Below are 19,546 nucleotides of genomic sequence, written 5' to 3' on the forward strand. Positions count from 1 at the left end.
AGTATAGTCTAGGTTCATATTTGTTTGTATTTAAACAGTTCACTACAGCCGAACACTGGTTGTGGTGTTGTCATTCTAGTTGTTCGTCTGTTTCTGAGCTGTTTTTTCTAACAGTAACAAATGAAAAACTTTAAAACAGTGGTAACTGTGCATTTCACTAGGTGACACTACTGTGCTGTGTAATTTGCTAAATATTTGTAAATACCCTGATATTTTCTGATGTCTTGTAACTTTTGTATTTATATTATTTCTTTGACTATTAACTTTTATTTTTAACACGGCAAACCAATCGTAATAGCATGTTGTACTATCCAGTGTGTGTAATCCACAAATACGACCAATCATAGAAGAGATGATGATGCGCATCCGTCCAGAAGAGGAGGTGAAGATGATACGGAGACGTGTGGCTATGAGTGAAATGAAAAAGAAGTCTGAATCTGATGAAAAAAATGTAAGTTAGCACTATTTTAAAAAAGTCTCTGTGGTGATTATTTGCTGTTATATATTGTTAGAGGTCTAGTCGTAACAGATCTTCCTATCCATTCTTTTTGCATTAGCGTTACCATTACTGATACAGCTGTGATTTTCATCTGTACTTTATCATTCATAGACTGCTTGAGCAGATAGCATCAGACCAGATCTATCTTATTCTCTTTTATGTATGTGCTTATTTAACCCAGAAATTGTCATGATGGTGTAAGATGTCTCACCATAACACTATGAATACAAGTAGCTCCAGTACACATGCACACAGAATGTTTTATGAGGCTAGGACAGTTGGTTAGCTGTGGTCTTGCTGAACGCACATATGTGGTATTTGCCTGAAGTGATTTAGGAAAATGACAAAAAGCCAAAATCTGGGCGACAGGACAGAGCAAACTATTCCCGAAGATGAAGTCGGTGTCTGTACAACTGCAATGCTTCATTCAGTTGGTTCCAGTTGTTCATTGTTCTTATGTTAATTACATAACCTGCATGTACTCCCTCGATGGTAATATAGGTGAGCCATAATGGTGTGGTTAAGATTTGGGAAATCCAAGAATCTTGGGTTGTTGCCAGATTGTAATCAGTCACTTTCTGCTGCAAGCCTCGGTTCCACTTCAGTGTTCGGTGTGGCAGTGAAATGTTACATGTCTCAGTGATTGGGTATTTTTCATAACAGTCTGTATGCCATGTTCTGAGTGAGCAGACTATTATTTCAATAGCTCTGTCTGCAACAAATTTCAGCTGGTAATAGCGAATATACTGTTAATGATTTATTAGAGGAGGAGATGCACTTGGATCGTAAGAAGAGATTCCAAAATCGGATATTGGGTTTTAAGGCATACCCAGATGCAGATACTCGGATCACGATTGAGTAATGAAGAGTAGAGAGAAGTGTAAGATAATCTTCTGGAAGAATCAAAGTGGAAGGAGTTGGATACTGAAGCACTGAGGATGGGCGAGATGTGTTGGAGGTTATCTAAGGCTGTAGATGCTGTGACAAAAAATTCACAGTAGGCAGTTCAGTTGAAGAGGAATGAACTTTTCAAAAAAGGGCAGTCACTTAAGTTGAACAGACATAACGGCAACGAAAGTGACTGTAAAGAAATGTTGGGTTACAGAAGAAATACAGGGTGAGCACAGTCTTGCCCTGATCATAAAAAATTATAACAGAATAACCATTTGTCACAGTAAGTTACATTTGATGCTGTTACATAGGTTAGTGTTACTAGTTGTTGCGACCAGTAGATGGTGCTAGTGCTCCACAACACCAATGCGGTCTGTTAGGTCACGTTAATTGCTGGAGAAATGGCATCAGAGCAGGTGAAAGAGCAATGTGTGCTTTCTTTTCACAAAACGAAATCACCAGTCGGTGTTCGGCGTAAATTTCGGGCTTCTTATGGACGCAGCCCTCCTGACTTTAAATCGGTAAAGCGAGGTATGCAAAGTTTAACGAAACGGGCAGTGTTGAAGATCGTCCTCGAAGTGGCAGGCCTTGTGTAAGTGATGCAACTGTTGATAGTGTTAGACAATCATTTCGACAGAGTCCGTCTAAATCGACTCGTCGAGCTTCTTGTGAACTTCAAATATCGCAAGCAAGTGTGGTGAAGATTCTTCATGAAAAGCTTAGGTTGTGTGCTTACAAAGTGCAAATCTTGCAGGCCTTGCAACCGAATGATTTGCTGACACATGCTGAATTTGCAGCTGAGATTCTAAACAGGATTGATGGTGCTAATGATTACTTAAATCGCATATTCTTTACTGATGTATCCACCTTTCGTGTCAGTGGAATGGTAAAGAGGCATAATGTCCATACAAGGGGTTCAGAGTCTCTACATGCTACTGTACAGTTACTGTGAAACAGTGAAAAAATGAATGTTTGGTGTGGCCTCATGCATAACAAGGTTTTTGGTCTGTTTTTCATCACGGAAAAATCCATTACCGCTAACATTTACTTCCATGTTTGGCAACAGTTCATTGCCACACAGTTAGAAGAATATAGACCGTGGATACTTTTCCAGCAAGATGGAGCACCCCCCATTGGGCTTTGATAGTGCGTGATTTCCTGGATGAAACATTTCCGGATCGGTGGCTTGCAAAGAACGGTCCAACACCCTGGCCACCCTGCTCTCCAGATATTACGCCCCTTCACCTTTTTTTCTGGGGCTATATCGAGGACAGTCTTCGTCACACCAGTTGCTGACATTGATGAACTGAAGGCTAGGATACAAGTTGCTGTGGATACCGTGACAGAATACATGTTACGAAACACCTGGTGGGAACGTGAATACCATCTCAACATTCTCCAAGCTACCGAGGGAGCACACATTGAGGTTTACTAACATAAGTGGTCTAAAAAAGACTAGTAACTATGTAACTGCATCAAATGTAAATTATGATGTACTTTCAACATAGCAGCACAGTCAGCAATTGTGATAATCTAATATATAAGACACTATCAGCCTTGATTGTGGTAATGAAACAAACCTTTACCTAGGTTTCAGCCCAAATAATTGAGCCTTCTTCAGAAGATACACCTGAATCTATAATTTGTCTAAGAGGGCATGGTCTAGAAATAAGACATGCCCTCTTAGACAAATTATAGATTCAGGTATATATTCTGAAGACGGGTCAATTATTTGGGCTGAAACCTAGGTAAAGATTGGTTTCATTACCGCAATCAAGGCTGATAGTTTCTTATATATTAGTAAATTATTATGTCAAATGGTTATTCTGTAATAAATTGTTTTAATCATAGCTGCACTAGTTGGAACACTCTCCCATAACCTCCAGGCCTCGATCTTCCCTAATTGCTGTCCTCCATCTGCCTCTACCCACTTCTCTTCTCCCCCTCTGTAGCACTGCACACCAGTGTGCATGGGTCAGTGAAGTGGTGAAATGCACCTATTCTAAACTCGCCAAATTACTTGTGCTCGAGCTACAGAAAGTGGTAGTAGTTGGGGTAATTCACTGACAACTTCAGGGAATTGCTTCCGATGTATAAACACATAGGCTAAGAAGTGCACTGTCCAGTGAAGGAGGTTATGTAGAGTAACATAGTGCTTTTTAATTTCATTTATCTTAAGTAAAATTTGTAAGCAAATGTGGAGCCATATTATGTCTGAATTACCTCCATTCAAAAATTTCTTGGAATAGTCTTTCGCCGGCCGGAGTGGCCGTGCGGTTCTAGGCGCTACAGTCGCAGGTTCGAATCCTGTCTCGGGCATGGATGTGTAGGATGTCCTTAGGTTAGTTAGGTTCAATTAGTTCTAAGTTCTAGGTGACTGATGACCTCAGAAGTTAAGTCGCATAGTGCTTAGAGCCTTTTGAATCAATAGTCTTTCATTGTGACATTCTCAACCATTTTGTTTCAAATACTACTTCCAAATCAGTTTAAAGTTGATGTGACATGCTTTTGGTTTTGGCTGACACTATTTTTGAATACTGAGGCGAGTATTTTTTGTACTGTAGAACAATAAAAATTCATTAGTAAATTTGTTGTGAGCTACTTTACCTTTCCTTCATACTGTGTTCTAATAACTTTCCTCAGTATAAATAAAATATATAGTAAATTATTACATATTCCTGTTGCTACAGAGTATTAATATTGAACATGCTATTCATATTGAACATTATACTGGGTGTACATAAAGTCCAGGAACACTTTAAATTATTTATTGCACACAAACTAAATATTGTACAGATGTCATGCATATTGCATTTTGAAGAGAAACTCTGAAAGGTGCGTTTTTTTTGCAAGCATTCAGTATGCAAACCGTGAGTGACTCAGCAGATGTCAATATGGTAATAGAATTCTTGCCATGCCCATACCAGTGTGGCAGTCACTTCTTGTATTCTCCCGGAGCTCTTCTACGTTGAGTGGTAGAAGCAGTACGTACACCAGATCATTAATTTGTCCCCATAGAAAAACAAAGTCTCTCGCAGTGTGATTTGGCGATTGGGGAAGCCATTTCATGAAGCAGCTGTCCCCTTCTGTAACACGGCCGTGTTTTGGCTAGCACTGACTATTGGCAAATTGCCAAACTACGCTATGGCTGTATATATGTGGGGGGGGGGGGGGGGGGGAGGGGAGAGACTTGCAGAGTTTCTCTTCAAAATGACATATGTGTGATATCTGTACAGTGTTTGGTTCTTGTGCAGTAAATAATTGAAAGTGTTCCCGGACTTGATGTACACCCTGTATTCATATTTCTTAGCAAACTTGTTTACAATGCTAGCTCAATGTGTAATAACCACCATTAAATCAAGTGGCAACTAAAAGTGTTTAATTAGCAGCCATGGAAGTTAGATAAATAAAACTGGCTCTCACATACAACAAAAAATTACTTCTGGAAAATTTGGAATTTCAACCTGGAAATCTCAGAAATTGTATGATGAGTCATCACCTTGAGCTTTTTTGCATGTTGATTGTTTTCCATATTTCTCAGCACTGACAGACAGTTTACTAAATTTATTGAAAATATTTATATAGTATGTCTGTCTTCCATAAACAGCTATCTGATGACTGACACTGGTCTATCAGTCCAGTTGTCATTACATTGAAGCCAAGCCCACAAAAATAACAACTAATTATTAATAATGCTGCATTTTATTTCTTGCAGTCAAAGGAAGAAGAAAGGTTAGCATTGCTAAGAGAATACAGAGCATTAAAAATGGAAGTCCAGGAAAAGAAAGCAAAGGAATTAGCACAAAAGGAGAGGATAGAATCTCTTAAAAGAGAGATCAAAGAAAAACGTACGTCTTTTCCAATGTTGGTTAGTTAATGCCTTGTAATATGCAATAGTTGATTTTAATTATTGTTAATATTACTATTACTCGTAGTGTTTCAATATTTATACCACCATACTGCTGAAATTCAGTCCCAGTAGTGATCATTCAAATGGTGTCATAAACTGTTTTTGAGAGTGTGCTACAGAAAGTGCTAAAGTTGGAGACAAATGTCTGAGAATTCAGGCAAAGGAATTGCTAAAAGTATATAGACATGGGCACCATTAAAAGGACAGACTGCTTAAATACTACTTTGATGGTTGCTAGAAAGTTTTTCCTTTACTGTAGTGTAAATGATGTGCTGCTACTCTGTCAGAAGATTATAGGCATCTTTGCAATCATCCAATATCTTTCTTAGAAGCAGAGCCACATGACATCATCTGAAAATCTTTTTGGAAGGTTTCACATCCACATATATGCATTATTCCATCCAGGAATTTCCAGTGTTATGCATTCCCACATGTTGCATGATGATGAAGAGAGAGAGAGAGAGAGAGAGAGAGAGAGAGAGAGAGAGAGAGAGAGAGAGAGAGAGAGAGACTGACTGACTGACTGACTGACTGAAGGTCATCAGTAAAGAACATGTAACTAACATTTCACAATTTGTTGTGATCAACCATAAAGGAACTAGTAGTACATTGGTAATAAAACATACATGCATAATAAATATACTCATTTCAAAGATGTTTCCTTTTCAGTGTATTATACTTAAACTATCTTCTCTACCGTGATCAATTCGATGAGATGATAGGAGTTATACAGTTGCTCTCAGATCCGCAGCACTGTAGCAGATGTGATTTCATGTCAACATCTAGATAGTTCTTTGCTCCAGGAATGCATCATTGTTTCACTTTTTGTCTTCATTTTACAACTCCTTTTAGACACATTCATTGTGATCAACCATTCTTCAGAGACCTTTAATGTGTGACAAAATTAGTGTTGCTTGCAAATGTCAAATTTTTGAATTGTTCTCCTTGCATTTTGATTCCTTTGTCAAATTTTTCTGTTGTCCTCCACTGCTTGTTCAGTCTACCTATTGAATAGCATTGGGGATAGGCTACAAACCTGATTCACTCCATTCTTGATCACTGCTTCCCTTTCGTGTCCTCAGACTCACAGCTGCATTCTGGTTTTTATAAAAGTTGTAAATAGTCTTTTGCTCCATTTTTTAATTATACAACTTTCAGTATTTCAAATAGTGTATTCCAGTCAAATTTGTCAAAAGAATTCATGTAAATCTACAAATGCTATAAACACTGATTTGCCTTTCTTTAACCAATCTTCTAAGATAAATGGCAGGATCAGTATTGCCTCATATGGTCCTACATTTCTCCAGGGAGATGTGATTATTCAGAAGTAATGACAAGGATGGGCTTTCTGTAAGTTCTGGTAGAAGTCTTGTCTGTATGTAGCCACTTTGTCAGTGACATTGTTGTCAAGGTTATGCAGTGCACACAGCCAAAGAAAGTGTCAGGACTGTTTGACTGGTGAAATGAAAGCTTTGAAAAAACTTGACTAATGCCAAATGAAAAGGCAGAGTAACAGGCGGAATATAATGCCCAATTAAGTCCCACCTCCAAGGTGTCATTGAGGCAAACAGTATCACTTTTGTGAGGAGTGCCAAAGACAATCACACAGTTGGCTATGGTGCTGAGTCCTCTCTCCACCCCACCCCCCACCCCCTCCCCTTTTCCCCACAGCATGACACAGCAGATGTCTGTTTGCCATGGGAATTAAAGGTGACAATGTCAGCTTGTCCTCAGGAAATGTAATCTGTCATTTTTGTATTGGCCTAGTCTGCAATTTCGTAGACACAGCCTTTGATCCCGTAAAAGCATTATAACTGCCATATTTTGATGGTAAAAACAGTCACTCGGCAATCTACACATTGTGATTTCACTATTTCTTGGTTGACATTGCGTGATGGGCTAACAGCTTGAAAGTAAGGAAATTATTCAGTATTATGTGAATGAAAAGGTGTATACAGGGTTGTCCATTGATCGTGACTAGGCCAAATATCTCATGAAATGAGCGTCAAACGAAAAAACTACAAAGAACGAAACTTGTTTAGCTTGAAAGGGGAAACCAGACGGCACTATGGTTGGCTCGCTAGATGGCGCTGCCATAGATCAAACAGATATCAACTGTGTTTTTTTAAATAGGAACCCCCATTTTTTATTACATATTCATGTAGTATGTACAGAAATATGAATGTTTTAGTTGGACCACTTTTTTCGCTTTGTAATAGATGGCGCTGTAATAGTCACAAACGTATAAGTACGTGGTATCACGTAACTTTCCGCCAGTGCGAATGGTATTTGCTTCGGGATGCATTACCTGTGTTAAAATGGACTGTTCACAAATTGCGGAAAAGGTTGATATCGTGTTGACGTATGGCTATTGTGATCAAAATGCCCAATGGGCGTGTGCTATGTATGCTGCTCAGTATCCTGGACGACATCATCCAAGTGTCCAGACCATTCGCCAGATAGTTACCTTATTTAAGGAAACAGTTAGTGTTCAGCCACATGTGAAACGTCAACCACGACCTGCAACAAATGATGATGCCCAAGTAGGTGTTGTAGCTGCTGTTGTGGCTAATCTGCACATCAGTAGCAGACAAATTGAGCGAGAATCGGGTAGCAGACAAATTGAGCGAGAATCGGGTAGCAGACAAATTGAGCGAGAATTGGGAATCTCAAAAACATCTGTGTTGAGAATGCTACATCAACATCAGTTGCAACCGTACCATATTTCTGTGCACCAGGAATTACATGGCAACGACTTTGAACGTCGTATACAGCTCTGCCACTGGGCACAAGAGAAATTACGGGATGATGACAGATTTTTGCACGTGTTCTATTTTACGACGAAGCGTCATTCACCAACATTGGTAACGTAAACCGGCATAATGTGCACTATTGGGCAACGGAAAATCCACAGTGGCTCTGAAAAGTGGTACATTAGCGACCTTGGCGGGTTAATGTATGGTGTGGCATTATGGGAGCAAGGATAATTGGCCCCCATTTTATCGATGGCAATCTGAATGGCGCAATGTATGCTGATTTCCTACGTAATGTTCTACCGATGTTACTACAAAATGTTTATCTGCATGACAGAATGGCAATGTACTTCCAACATGATGGATGTCCGGCACATAGCTGGCGTGCGGTTGAAGCGGTATTGAATAGCATATTTCATGACAGGTGGATTGGCCGTCGAAGCACCATACCGTGGCCCGCACGTTCACCAGATCTGACGTCTCCGGATTTATGTCTGTGGGGAAAGTTGTAGGATATTTGCTATCGTGATCCACCGACAACGCCTGACAACATGCGTCAGTGCATTGTCAATGCATGTGCGAACATTACGGAAGGCGAACTACTTGCTGTTGAGAGGAATGTTGTTACAGGTATTGCCAAATGCATTGAGGTTGACTGACATGATTTTGAGCATTTATTGCATTAATGTGGCATTTACAGGTAATCATGCTGTAACAGCATGCATTCTCAGAAATAAGTTCACAAAGGTACATCTATCACATTCGAGCAACTGAAATAAAATGTTCAAATGTACCTACGTTCTGTATTTTAATATAAAAAACCTACCGGTTACTAACTGTTCGTCTAAAATTGAGCCATATGTTTGTGACTATTACAGCACCATCTATCACAAAGTGGTCCAACTAAAACATTCATATTTCTTTACGTACTACACAAATATGTAATAAAAAGTGGGGGTTCCTATTTTAAAAAATGCAGTTGATATCTATTTTACCTATGGTAGTGCCGTCTAGCGGGCCAACCATAGCGCCATCTGGTTTCCCCCTTCAAGCTAGACAAGTTTCGTTCGTTGTAGTTCTTTTGTTTGATGCTTATTTCGAGAGATATTTGGCCCAGTCATGATCAATGGACCACCCTGTATAGTTGAAGCTTACATTTGTACTGGCTCATAAAATTGTTCAAACACTGCCTAAATATTTAGCACTCTATGAAAGAGTAATATTCAGAAGTTGGTAACAAAATGGTGATGCAGCGGTGTCTTATTCTGATTGTAACTGTAAGTCTTCTGTTAGTAATATGGAGCTGGTTGTTTAATAGGACCGTATCAAGACATTAGTTTTCAGGACAATGAAAAACATGAAACACTGCATAAAAATTCCCCCCAGGGGGTCCACAACTCTTTTGTGGATACGTGCGTAGCGAGCACGGGACCCCGAGCTACTGTGGCCTTCCTTCCTTTCCGGGCTGCATACCTTCCCATTCCGCATCCTTCCCCATCCCTATCTTCGCCCCTCCTCCCCTCACCTCTGGCTCTTTCCTTCCCTTTCTCCCCATCTGGGAGTATGGTTTGTGCCTACGTCCGGAGACGGACGCTCGTAAATGTACTGCATTCTTCGCCTTTCTTGCTTTTATGTCTTCTTCCTTCCTTTGTCCTTCCCTTTTTCCTTACCTCTTCTCTTTCCCTTTTCTCCGCTGCAGCGTTTGAGACCTCTCTTCTTTCCTTTCCCTTTCTCTTTCTTCCTCCCTGTGCGTGTCTGAAGGCCGACCCACGCCCTTCGTGCGTAGCCGGTGACGGGGTAACGCATAATTCCCCGCCCCGGGTAGACAGGTAGGACACGTACGTACCCCCTGGTAACGGCCAGGCCCAGGGAGGGGTGATTACCCGAGCTGATACCTTCCGAAAATGCCGATTGGTCCCTCCGTCCGTTTGTCGGGAGGTGTGACCTGAGGTGTGAACAATCACCTAAGGCGGGAGTGCCCTCAGAGAGGGCCCCCACAAGGGAGGAGCGCGCCATCGGAGACGCCAGTAATCATGGGGGATTCTTCCGCAATGGTTTCCTCACCTTCCACTATGTCTGCTCACAAACGTAAGTATACTGAGTCTCAGCCACAGACGATTCTTCCATCGTTGCCACAGTTCCTTGTTGTTTCTCGGACTGATGAAGGTCACGACTTCTCCACGGTCAACCCTTTCATTATTCAGAAAGGTGTCGACGCAATTGCAGGTCCTGTAAAGTCTTGTTCCAGATTACGGAATGGCACCCTGTTGTTAGAAACACACAGTGCCCTCCAGGCACAAAAATTGCTGCGTACTTCTCTGCTCCACACCTTTCCTGTCCGGGTGGAACCGCACCGAACCTTAAATTCCTCGCGTGGATTCGTTTATACACGCTCCCTCGATGGATTGTCTGACGAAGAAATTCAGCACTATCTGTCTGACCAGGGCGTAACGGCAGTTCATAGAGTAATGAAACGGGTTGACACGAACATCATTCCAACCCGCACTGTCTTCTTGACATTTGACACAGTTCAACTCCCATCGAAAATCAAAGCTGGCTATGAGATAATTTCCGTTCGCCCTTACGTCCCAAACCCTACGCGTTGCTATCGATGTCAGCGGTTCAATCACACCAGCCAGTCCTGTTCCAATCCAGCCAAATGTGTTGCGTGTGGCAAGGATGCCCATGAGGGTGCTTGTCCACCTCCATCCCCTCGCTGCATCAACTGTATGGGTGACCACGCTGCTTCCTCTCGCGATTGCCCCGTTTTTAAGGACGAAAAGCTCATCCAGGAAATAAGAGTGAAGGAAAAGGTGTCGACCTTTGCTGCTCGAAAATTATTCGCCAGTCGACAGCCCACCGTGCCTCAGACAGGAAAATACAGCACTGTCCTTGCTTCTCCTCAGCCAACAAAGGAGGCGGCCACGCAGACTTGCGACCTCACCTTTAGTACCACGGTCGTCAGATCGGCCAGCGCAAAGATCGCTCGTTCAACCTCACCACTTTCGCCTGCCCACTCTATGGCTCACCCTTCGTCGGGTGCTGCTACATCTCGAGCCCAAAAGTCGGACGCCAAGTCTTCGAAAAAAGAGCATACTCGTGAAGAGTTTTTACGTACCGCAGCTTCACAACCATCGGTTCCTCCTTCATCTAAACAACATTCTTCCAAGAGGGCTACAAAGAAACCCAGTTCCTCTCCTTCTCCGCCAAGGCGTGCCCCCTCTACAGCACCACCTGGCGGAAATCGCCCTCGGCCATCTTCTGTGTCGCCGAGGCGCACTGCTGGCGGCCGGTCAACCGGCCGATCGCTGGTGGCAGGGACTGCTCCTGACCAACTTATGGATCAGGATCTTCTGCCTTCGGCTGAATGCCATTCCATGCTGTCGGTTGCTAGCTCCGAGCAGTCTTTGAGTTGACAGCGACTTTGGTCACATTCCTCCATTCTCTTTTCACCCCATGTCCATTATCCACTGGAATATCCGCGGCATTCGAGCCAATCGGGATGAATTGTCGGTCCTCTTACGCTCCTACTCGCCGGTCATCTTCTGTCTTCAGGAAACAAAGCTGCGTCCCCATGACCGCTTTGTTCTCCCTCATTTTCAGTCTGTCCGATATGATCTCCCCTCTGTTGAAGGCTCTCCAGCCCATGGAGGACTCATGATTCTTCTCCGTGATACTCTCCATTATCACCCAATCCCCTTAAACACTTCCTTCCAAGCTGTCGCCGTCCGTCTTTCCCTTTCTGGATACACGTTCTCTCTTTGTGCTGTCTACGTTCCATCGTCCACACCAATGGCACGAGCTGATCTCCTTCATCTTCTTGGTCAGCTTCCACCCCCCTATTTGCTGGTTGGGGACTTCAATGCCCACCACCCGCTTTGGGGATCTCCACACCCTTGTCCACGTGGCTCCCTATTGCTAGACGTCTTCCACCAAGCGGATCTAGTTTGCCTCAACACTGGGGTCCCCACATTTTTGTCTGCCTCCACGACAACCTTATCTCATTTGGACCTTGCGGTCGGTACTGTTCCGCTAGCTCGGCGCTTCGAATGGTTCGCCCTTGATGATACACACTCGAGTGACCACTTTCCATGTGTCCTCAGACCGCAGCCTCAACTGCCATATATGCGCCCGCGACGCTGGAAGTTTGCCCAAGCCGATTGGACACTTTTTTCGTCTCTCGCGACATTCGATGACCGTCGCTTTCCCAGCGTCGACGATGAGGTCACACACATTACCGACGTTATCCTTACAGCTGCGGAACGTTCAATACCACGCACCTCCGAATTGCCCCGGCGCCCCCCAGTTCCTTGGTGGAACGAGGCATGCCGTGACGCAATACGTGAGCGGCGACGTGCTCTTCGCATTTTCCGTCACCATCCTACTTTGGCCAACTGTATCCGCTATAAGCAGCTCCGTGCGCGATGCCGTCGCGTCATCCGCGATAGCAAGAAGGCAAGCTGGAAATTCTTTATTAGCTCATTTAACACCTTCACTCCCTCCTCGGAAGTTTGGAGTCGGCTTTGACGGTTCTCAGGCGCGCCTAGTTTCTCCCCGGTTTCTGGGCTCACTGTCGCGCATGATACCTTAGTGGACCCCGTCGCAATTTCTAACTCGTTGGGTCAGCACTTTGCTGAGATTTCGAGCTCTTTAAATTACCCGCCAGCGTTTCTCCCGAAGAAACGTGCAGCGGAAGTGCGACCTCTTGCTTTCTCCTCCCAAAATCACGAAAGCTACAATACTGTTTTCTCCATGCGGGAACTCCAACATGCCCTCTCATCTTCTCGCTCCTCCGCCCCAGGACCGGATGGTATCCATGTCCAAATGTTGCTGCATTTATCCACCCATAGTCTGCGTTACCTCCTTCGCCTTTATAATCGAATTTGGACCGACAGCACCTTTCCCAGACGGTGGCGGGAAGCTATTGTCGTTCCCGTTCCGAAACCTGGAAAGGACAAACATCTCCCCTCTAGCTATCGCCCCATTTCTCTCACGAGTAGCGTCTGTAAGGTTTTGGAGCGTATGGTGAATTACCGTTTAGCTTAGTGGCTGGAATCCCGCAGTCTTTTAACACCAGCCCAATGCGGATTTCGGAAGCATCGTTCTGCAGTTGACCATCTTGTTGCTCTCTCCACTTATATCATGAACAATTTTCTCCGGCAACGCCAAACGGTAGCAATATTTTTTGATCTGGAGAGAGCATACGATACCTGTTGGAGGACAGGCATCCTCCGCACACTGTTCTCTTGGGGCTTTCGAGGCCGGCTGCCCCTTTTTCTTCGCGAATTTATGGCAGAGCGCACTTTTAGGGTGCGGGTGAACACTACTCTCTCCCGTACTTTCTCCCAAGAAAACGGGGTACCCCAGGGATCCGTGCTGAGTGTTGTACTGTTTGCCATCGCCATAAATCCAATTATGGATTGTCTCCCTCCTGATGTCTCGGGCTCCCTCTTTGTGGACGATTTTGCGATCTACTACAGCTCTCAACGGACCAGCCTTCTTGAACGACGTCTTCAAGGATGTCTCGATCGCCTCCACTCGTGGAGCATCGAAACTGGCTTCAGTTTTTCACCCAGTAAGACCGTTTGTGTCAATTTTTGGCGACGTACGGAGTTTCTTCCGCCCTCCTTACATCTAGGTCCTGTCAACCTTCCGTTTTCAGACGTCGCTAAATTCTTGGGTCTTATGTTTGACAGAAAACTATGCTGGTCCTCCCACGTTTCCTATCTTTCGGCTCGCTGTCTGCGATCGCTTAACACCCTCCGTGTCCTGAATGGTACCTCCTGGGGAGCGGACCGAGTGGTCCTTCTCCGCCTCTATCGCGCCTTAGTGCGCTCGAAATTGGATTATGGAAGCATAGTCTACTCCTCTGCTCGGCCGTCTATTCTTCGGCGTCTCGACTCTCTCCACCACCGTGGATTACGTTTAGTGTCTGGAGCTTTTTACACTAGCCCTGTGGAAAGCCTTTATGCTGAGACTGCTGAACCTCCGCTGTCCAATCGGCGAGCAGTCCTCCTGAGTCGTTATGCTAGCCGTCTGTCTTCCATGCCTGCTAATCCAGCCCACGACCTTTTTTTCGACGCCTCCTTTGATGTAGGGTATGCAGGCCGCCCCTCCTCCCTACTACCCCCGGGAGTCCGCTTCCGTCAACTGCTCCATTCTCTTTCCTTCCGCTTTCCTAAAACCTTCCTGACAACTTGGGGTACAGCACCGCCTTGGCTCCGTCCCCGGATCTGCCTGCTCCGTGACCTTTGTCAATTTCCCAAAGATGGTACCCCTACACTTGTTTATCGTCGGGCATTTGCTGCTCTATGTGCAGAAATGACGGACGCCACATTTATTTACACCGACGGCTCGAAAACATCGTTAGGTGTAGGGAGTGCCTATATTGTTGGCGACACCCCAAATCGCTTTCGGCTTCCCGACCAGTGTTCGGTTTATACTGCGGAGCTTTACGCTGTTCTCCAGGCTGTCCACTACATCCGCCGCCATCGGCGGATACAGTACGTTATCTGCTCAGATTCTCTCAGCTCTCTCCTCAGTCTCCAAGCTCTTTACCCTGTGCACCCTCTGGTCCACCGGATTCAGGACTGTCTGCGCTTGCTTCACCTGAGGGGCGTCTCGGTGGCGTTCCTCTGGCTCCCGGGACACGCTGGTATCTGTGGGAATGAGGCGGCCGATATAGCGGCCAAGGCCGCAGTCTCTCTTCCTCGGCCAGCTATTCAGTCGCTTCCCTTCACCGATCTTCGGAACGATTTATGTCGCCATGTTGCTCATTTATGGCATGCCCATTGGTCGGCACTTCCCTGTAATAAATTGCGGGAAGTGAAAGCCCTTCCTTGCGCTTGGACCTCTTCCTCCCGAACGCGTCGTCGGGAGGAGGTAATTTTAGCTAGACTCCGGATAGGGCATTGTCGTTTTAGCCATCGACATCTTTTAAGCGGCGATCCTCCCCCACTCTGTCCCCACTGCTCTCAGCTGTGGACGGTAAGACACCTTTTAATTGAATGCCCCTATTTTAATCCGTTACGCTCCCGTCTACAGCTATCGCCTGATCTATCGTCGATTTTAGTAGATGACACGCGCTCCGCCGACCGCGTTCTACAGTTTATTGGTGACAGTGAAATGACGTCAGTCATTTGAAGCTTTTTTGGGGACAATCACCCCCTTTCTGTAGTGGATTTTTAAGCAGTCTTCTATTTTTAGTTTCTCCAATTTTCTGACTTTGTTCCCATTGCTGCTGGTTTTAAATTTCGGTTTTTTACTGTCTTAAGTCACGGGCTGGGTGCTAATGACCATAGAAGTTTTGCGCCCTAAAACTACAACAAAAAAAAAAAAAAAGTAACATTAGATAGATGTTAGTCAGACAAATGTCCCAGTGCTCAAAACTATGAATTCCTCTAGTGAGACAATCTAGTGTTTGGTTATATTGGAAAAAAGGTGAGAAGAGATTAGAGAGACATCACCAAGAACTGCAGTTGGAGAGAGCAGAATATGTGGATGAAGAAAGGTGAGTACTCAAGGAATGTGAATTTTAAAATTTTCCTGGCGAATTGACTGTTCAAACAAATCTCGGGCTTGCAGCCGGTCGTCATTCAATACTTCGCACGATATTTCAACTGGGCCCCTGCCGGTCATCTTCAGGTGAGCCGTCGCAAACTGGCGAAAATGTCCTCCGTTCCACAATATACATAGCGTACTGTAACTGTTCTGCGCATACGTCGAAAACTTGATAGATGAACCACACTGCCCGCCGGCAGCGTCCTCCCTGGTGGAACAGTGGAACTCAGTCGCCCTCTGCGTTGCCGTTTGCCACGGCCGTCGACTCACTGTCGTCTTCGATTTGAGCAAATCGTGGAGATGATGGGATACTGTGCACTGTCCAGCTGGTAGCCGCTGTCACGGTTTAACAGATTTTCCACCAGTTGTATTTCTACAGATTCTTTAATAATGGAGTCCCAGAAAGATGTTGCTGTGGACAAAATCATTGTTTTCTCATACTCCATTGAATGTCCAATAGAAATACAATGTTCAGCAATAGCGAACTTGCTTGGCTGCAAAAGGCGGGTGTAACGTTGATGTTCAGTGCAGCATTCTTTCACGGTGCGTGTGGTTTCACCTATGTAAGCCATACCACATTGGCATGGTATCTTGTAAATTCCGGCCTTTCGTAGTAACAGACTGCCCTTAACTGATCCCACAAGGTCCGCAATCTTCGATGGTGGGCGGAAAACCACTTTTACCTGAAATTTTCGGAGGATTCTTTATTGTTAGTGCCCTGTTACCTTGTGGTGTGTACAAAGACTAGATGTATGGTCTGCTAAGTGACTCTACCTATAGGAGGATTGATTACGATCCTACAGGACGTGTGCAATGGAAAACTTCAGCACTATTAAATTCCTCCTCCTTACCGCAAGAGACCATCAAGAGGTTAAGACCACATGGTTGTATACCTCCGAGACTGTATGGCCTTCCAAAGATTCATAAAGAGGGTCTTCCTCTGTGTCCAATAGTGAGCAACATTGGAGCTCCTACATATGATTTAGCTAAACATCTCACTTCCTTACTGAGACCTTTCGTAGGCAAGTGCTCACGTCACATATTTTATCAGTAGACTGGGGGCTCTTCGTCTTAGCAGTGTAGACCTTCTAGTAAGTTTTTATGTGGTCTCACTTTTTACAAAAGTTTCTCTTGCAGATTCTTTGACACTGGTAACATGTTTCCTGTTGATATCACTGCTTTGTTCAGGCACACTCTTTCCGCAAATTATTTTATGTTTAATCAAGATTATTTTGAACAGACTGATGGTGTCGCCATGGGTAGCCTCCTGTCTCTTTCGTGGCCAACCTTTTTATGGAGGATTTTGAAGAGAGCCCTTGAATCAGCTACTCTGAAACCAACAGTATTTTGGTGGTATGTGGATGACACTTTCATAGTGTGGCCTCATGGAGAAGATAAATTAATGGAGTTTCTACATCACCTCAACTCCATTTATAGCAACAACCGGTTCACCATGGAAATAGAGAAATATTGTTGTTTGCCTTTCTTGGATGCCCTGGTTCGAAGGAAGAATGACGGTTCTCTAGGGCATTCAGTTTACCGGAATCCCACTCGTACTGATTTGTACCTGCAAGCATCGAGTTGCCATCACCCATCGCAAACCATGAGTTTGCTTAAAACACTTGTTCATAGAGCTCATACTGTCTCAGATCTAGATAGCTTACCTCAAGAACTCGCCCATCTAAAGACAGTATTCAGTGAAAATGGATATCCCATCCGGCAGATTAACAGGGCACTAACAGTTAAAACTAAGAAGCAGGAAGTGAATAAAGAGGAGAACAAGCCGGAACAATCTTTAGCTTTTCTTCCTTTCGTTGGCAACACTTCGTTTAAAATAGAAAGAATCCTCCGAAAATTTCAGGTAAAAGTGGTTTTCCGCCCACCATCGAAAATTGCGGACCTTGTGGGATCAGTTACAGACAGTCTGTTACTACGAAAGGCCGGAATTTACAAGATACCGTGCCAATGTGGTATGGCTTACATAGGTCAAACCACACACACCGTGAAAGAACGCTGCACTGAACATCAACGTTACACCCGCCTTTTGCAGCCAAGCAAGTCCGCTATTGCTGAACGTTGTATTTCTATTGGACATTCAATGGAGTATGAGAAAACAATGATTTTGTTCACAGCATCGTCTTTCTGGGACTCCATTATTAAAGAATCCGTAGAAATACAACTGGCGGAAAATCTGTTAAACTGTGACAGTGGCCACCAGTTGGACAGCGCACGGAATCCCATCATCTCCACGATTGCTCAAATCGAAGACAGAGTGCGTCAACGGCCGTGGCAAACAGCAATGCAGAGGGCGACTGAGTTCCACTATTCCACCAGGGAGGGCGCTGCCGGCGGGCAGTGTGGTTCATCTATCAAGTTTTCGGCGCATGTGCAGAATAGTTACAGTACGCTATGTATATTGTGGAACGGAGGACGTTTTCGCCAGTTTGCGACGGCGCACCTGAAGATGACTGGCAGGTGTCTAGCTGAAATATCGTGCGAGGTATTGGACGACGACCAGCTGCAAGCCCGAAATTTGTTTGAACACTCAAGGAATGTTTGAGGTCTTCTAAAAGAACATGACAGCCCAGTTCTTATTGTGTAGATTAACATCCATTATTTTCACCTAGGTCATGTTTGAAATGTTCTGTTATCATTATCTTTCTATGCTAGTATTATTAAATAACATCATACAATACTGATGCTGTTTGTTATAAACTTAGTTATTCCCTCTTTCCTGCAATTATCAACTTACCCTGCCAAGAATGTTTCCCTTAGTCTCCATTTGCCAGTAACATTGTCATGTGTAAAAGAAATTTTGCTTCCTCCTGCAATTGTTCAGCAACTAAGTTAAAGAGCATTTCTCTCTATTCCTTCAACAGCATATTTCATTCACAACACGAGTGACGCATGATTGATGCATGTAGAGTGTAGAGTCTTGGGGTAGATGATCCTGGTCTAGGAGGAAGTGTGGTCGTTGTAGGACTTGTAGTATTACAGCTTTCAGTTACTCGTATTAGACACCTGTTTTATTTCAGATCAAAAAGCTTCAAGTTTGCTACATGAAATTCGTGAGCTGAATAACCTAACTTTGACTGTGAAAGCAGCATCTCAGCAGCTTGAGAATGGCATGAAGCTAATGTGTGACAGTAATTGCATCGCATCGTACAGCAAGAATGCTAAGCAGGTAAGTGAAGAGGTCTACTATAGCATTTATTTTGTTGTTAATATAATTGTATGTATTTGGTTGTTGAGGGTGTTACCTTGCTGCATTCATTAAGTTATTTGCACGTTCAGTGTGCCAGCAAAGGTACTTTCATAAAAGAAATCTGTCCCCCCTCCCCCCCTCTCATATCTTCTAGATTCATAGAGCAATTCCATTATGATACTATTCCTAAAAAACAGGAAAAATCCTCCTCAGAAAGTTGGCATAGTGTTTCCCTCTCAAGCTGTGTGCGAAAACCACTTGAGTGGTGTTGCAGAGGAAGCCACTTCTCATCTCGACTTAGAAAGTATCATTCTCCATTTTTTTATACAACCTGATCCTACTGTAGGCAGCATTGCAGAGAGCTTTCATATACAGGTAGAACCTTACATAGCTATTCTTTGACATCGGTCCATTAACAGACAAGTATTACGCAAATGTTCTGTGAACTCAGATTGCAATACCTGGAGGCAAGGAGGCATTCTTTCAGGAAATCACAACTGAGAAAAATTATAGAACTGGAATTTGTGAGAAATGGGAGAATGACCCTACTGCCCACCAATATACATCTTGTGTAAGGGCCACTAAGAGGAGATTAATCAGGGCTTGTACGGAAACAGTTTTTTGCCCCTACCTCCATTTGAGAGCACAAGAGGAGAGGAACTGCAGCTATCTACAGAGGTCCAGTGTAGGCTGCGATCATCATATGACAGTGAAACTTTGTAGACATG

General features: G+C 44.1%; 1 protein-coding gene across 1 annotated transcript in view; it reads left to right on the forward strand.

Moving 5' to 3' along the window:
• The window catches only part of LOC126143135 (uncharacterized), a 146,953-nt gene that overhangs the window by 85,486 nt on the left and 41,921 nt on the right, over positions 1-19,546 (forward strand). Inside the window, exons 2-4 of the mRNA XM_049915346.1 lie at positions 316-451; positions 5,106-5,238; positions 18,649-18,797. Coding sequence (XP_049771303.1) covers positions 316-451; positions 5,106-5,238; positions 18,649-18,797 — 418 coding nt within the window. The remainder of the gene's footprint in view (positions 1-315; positions 452-5,105; positions 5,239-18,648; positions 18,798-19,546) is intronic.

Source organism: Schistocerca cancellata, unplaced genomic scaffold (assembly GCF_023864275.1).
Source record: "Schistocerca cancellata isolate TAMUIC-IGC-003103 unplaced genomic scaffold, iqSchCanc2.1 HiC_scaffold_782, whole genome shotgun sequence".
In the NCBI taxonomy this organism is placed as follows: Eukaryota; Metazoa; Arthropoda; class Insecta; order Orthoptera; family Acrididae; genus Schistocerca; species Schistocerca cancellata.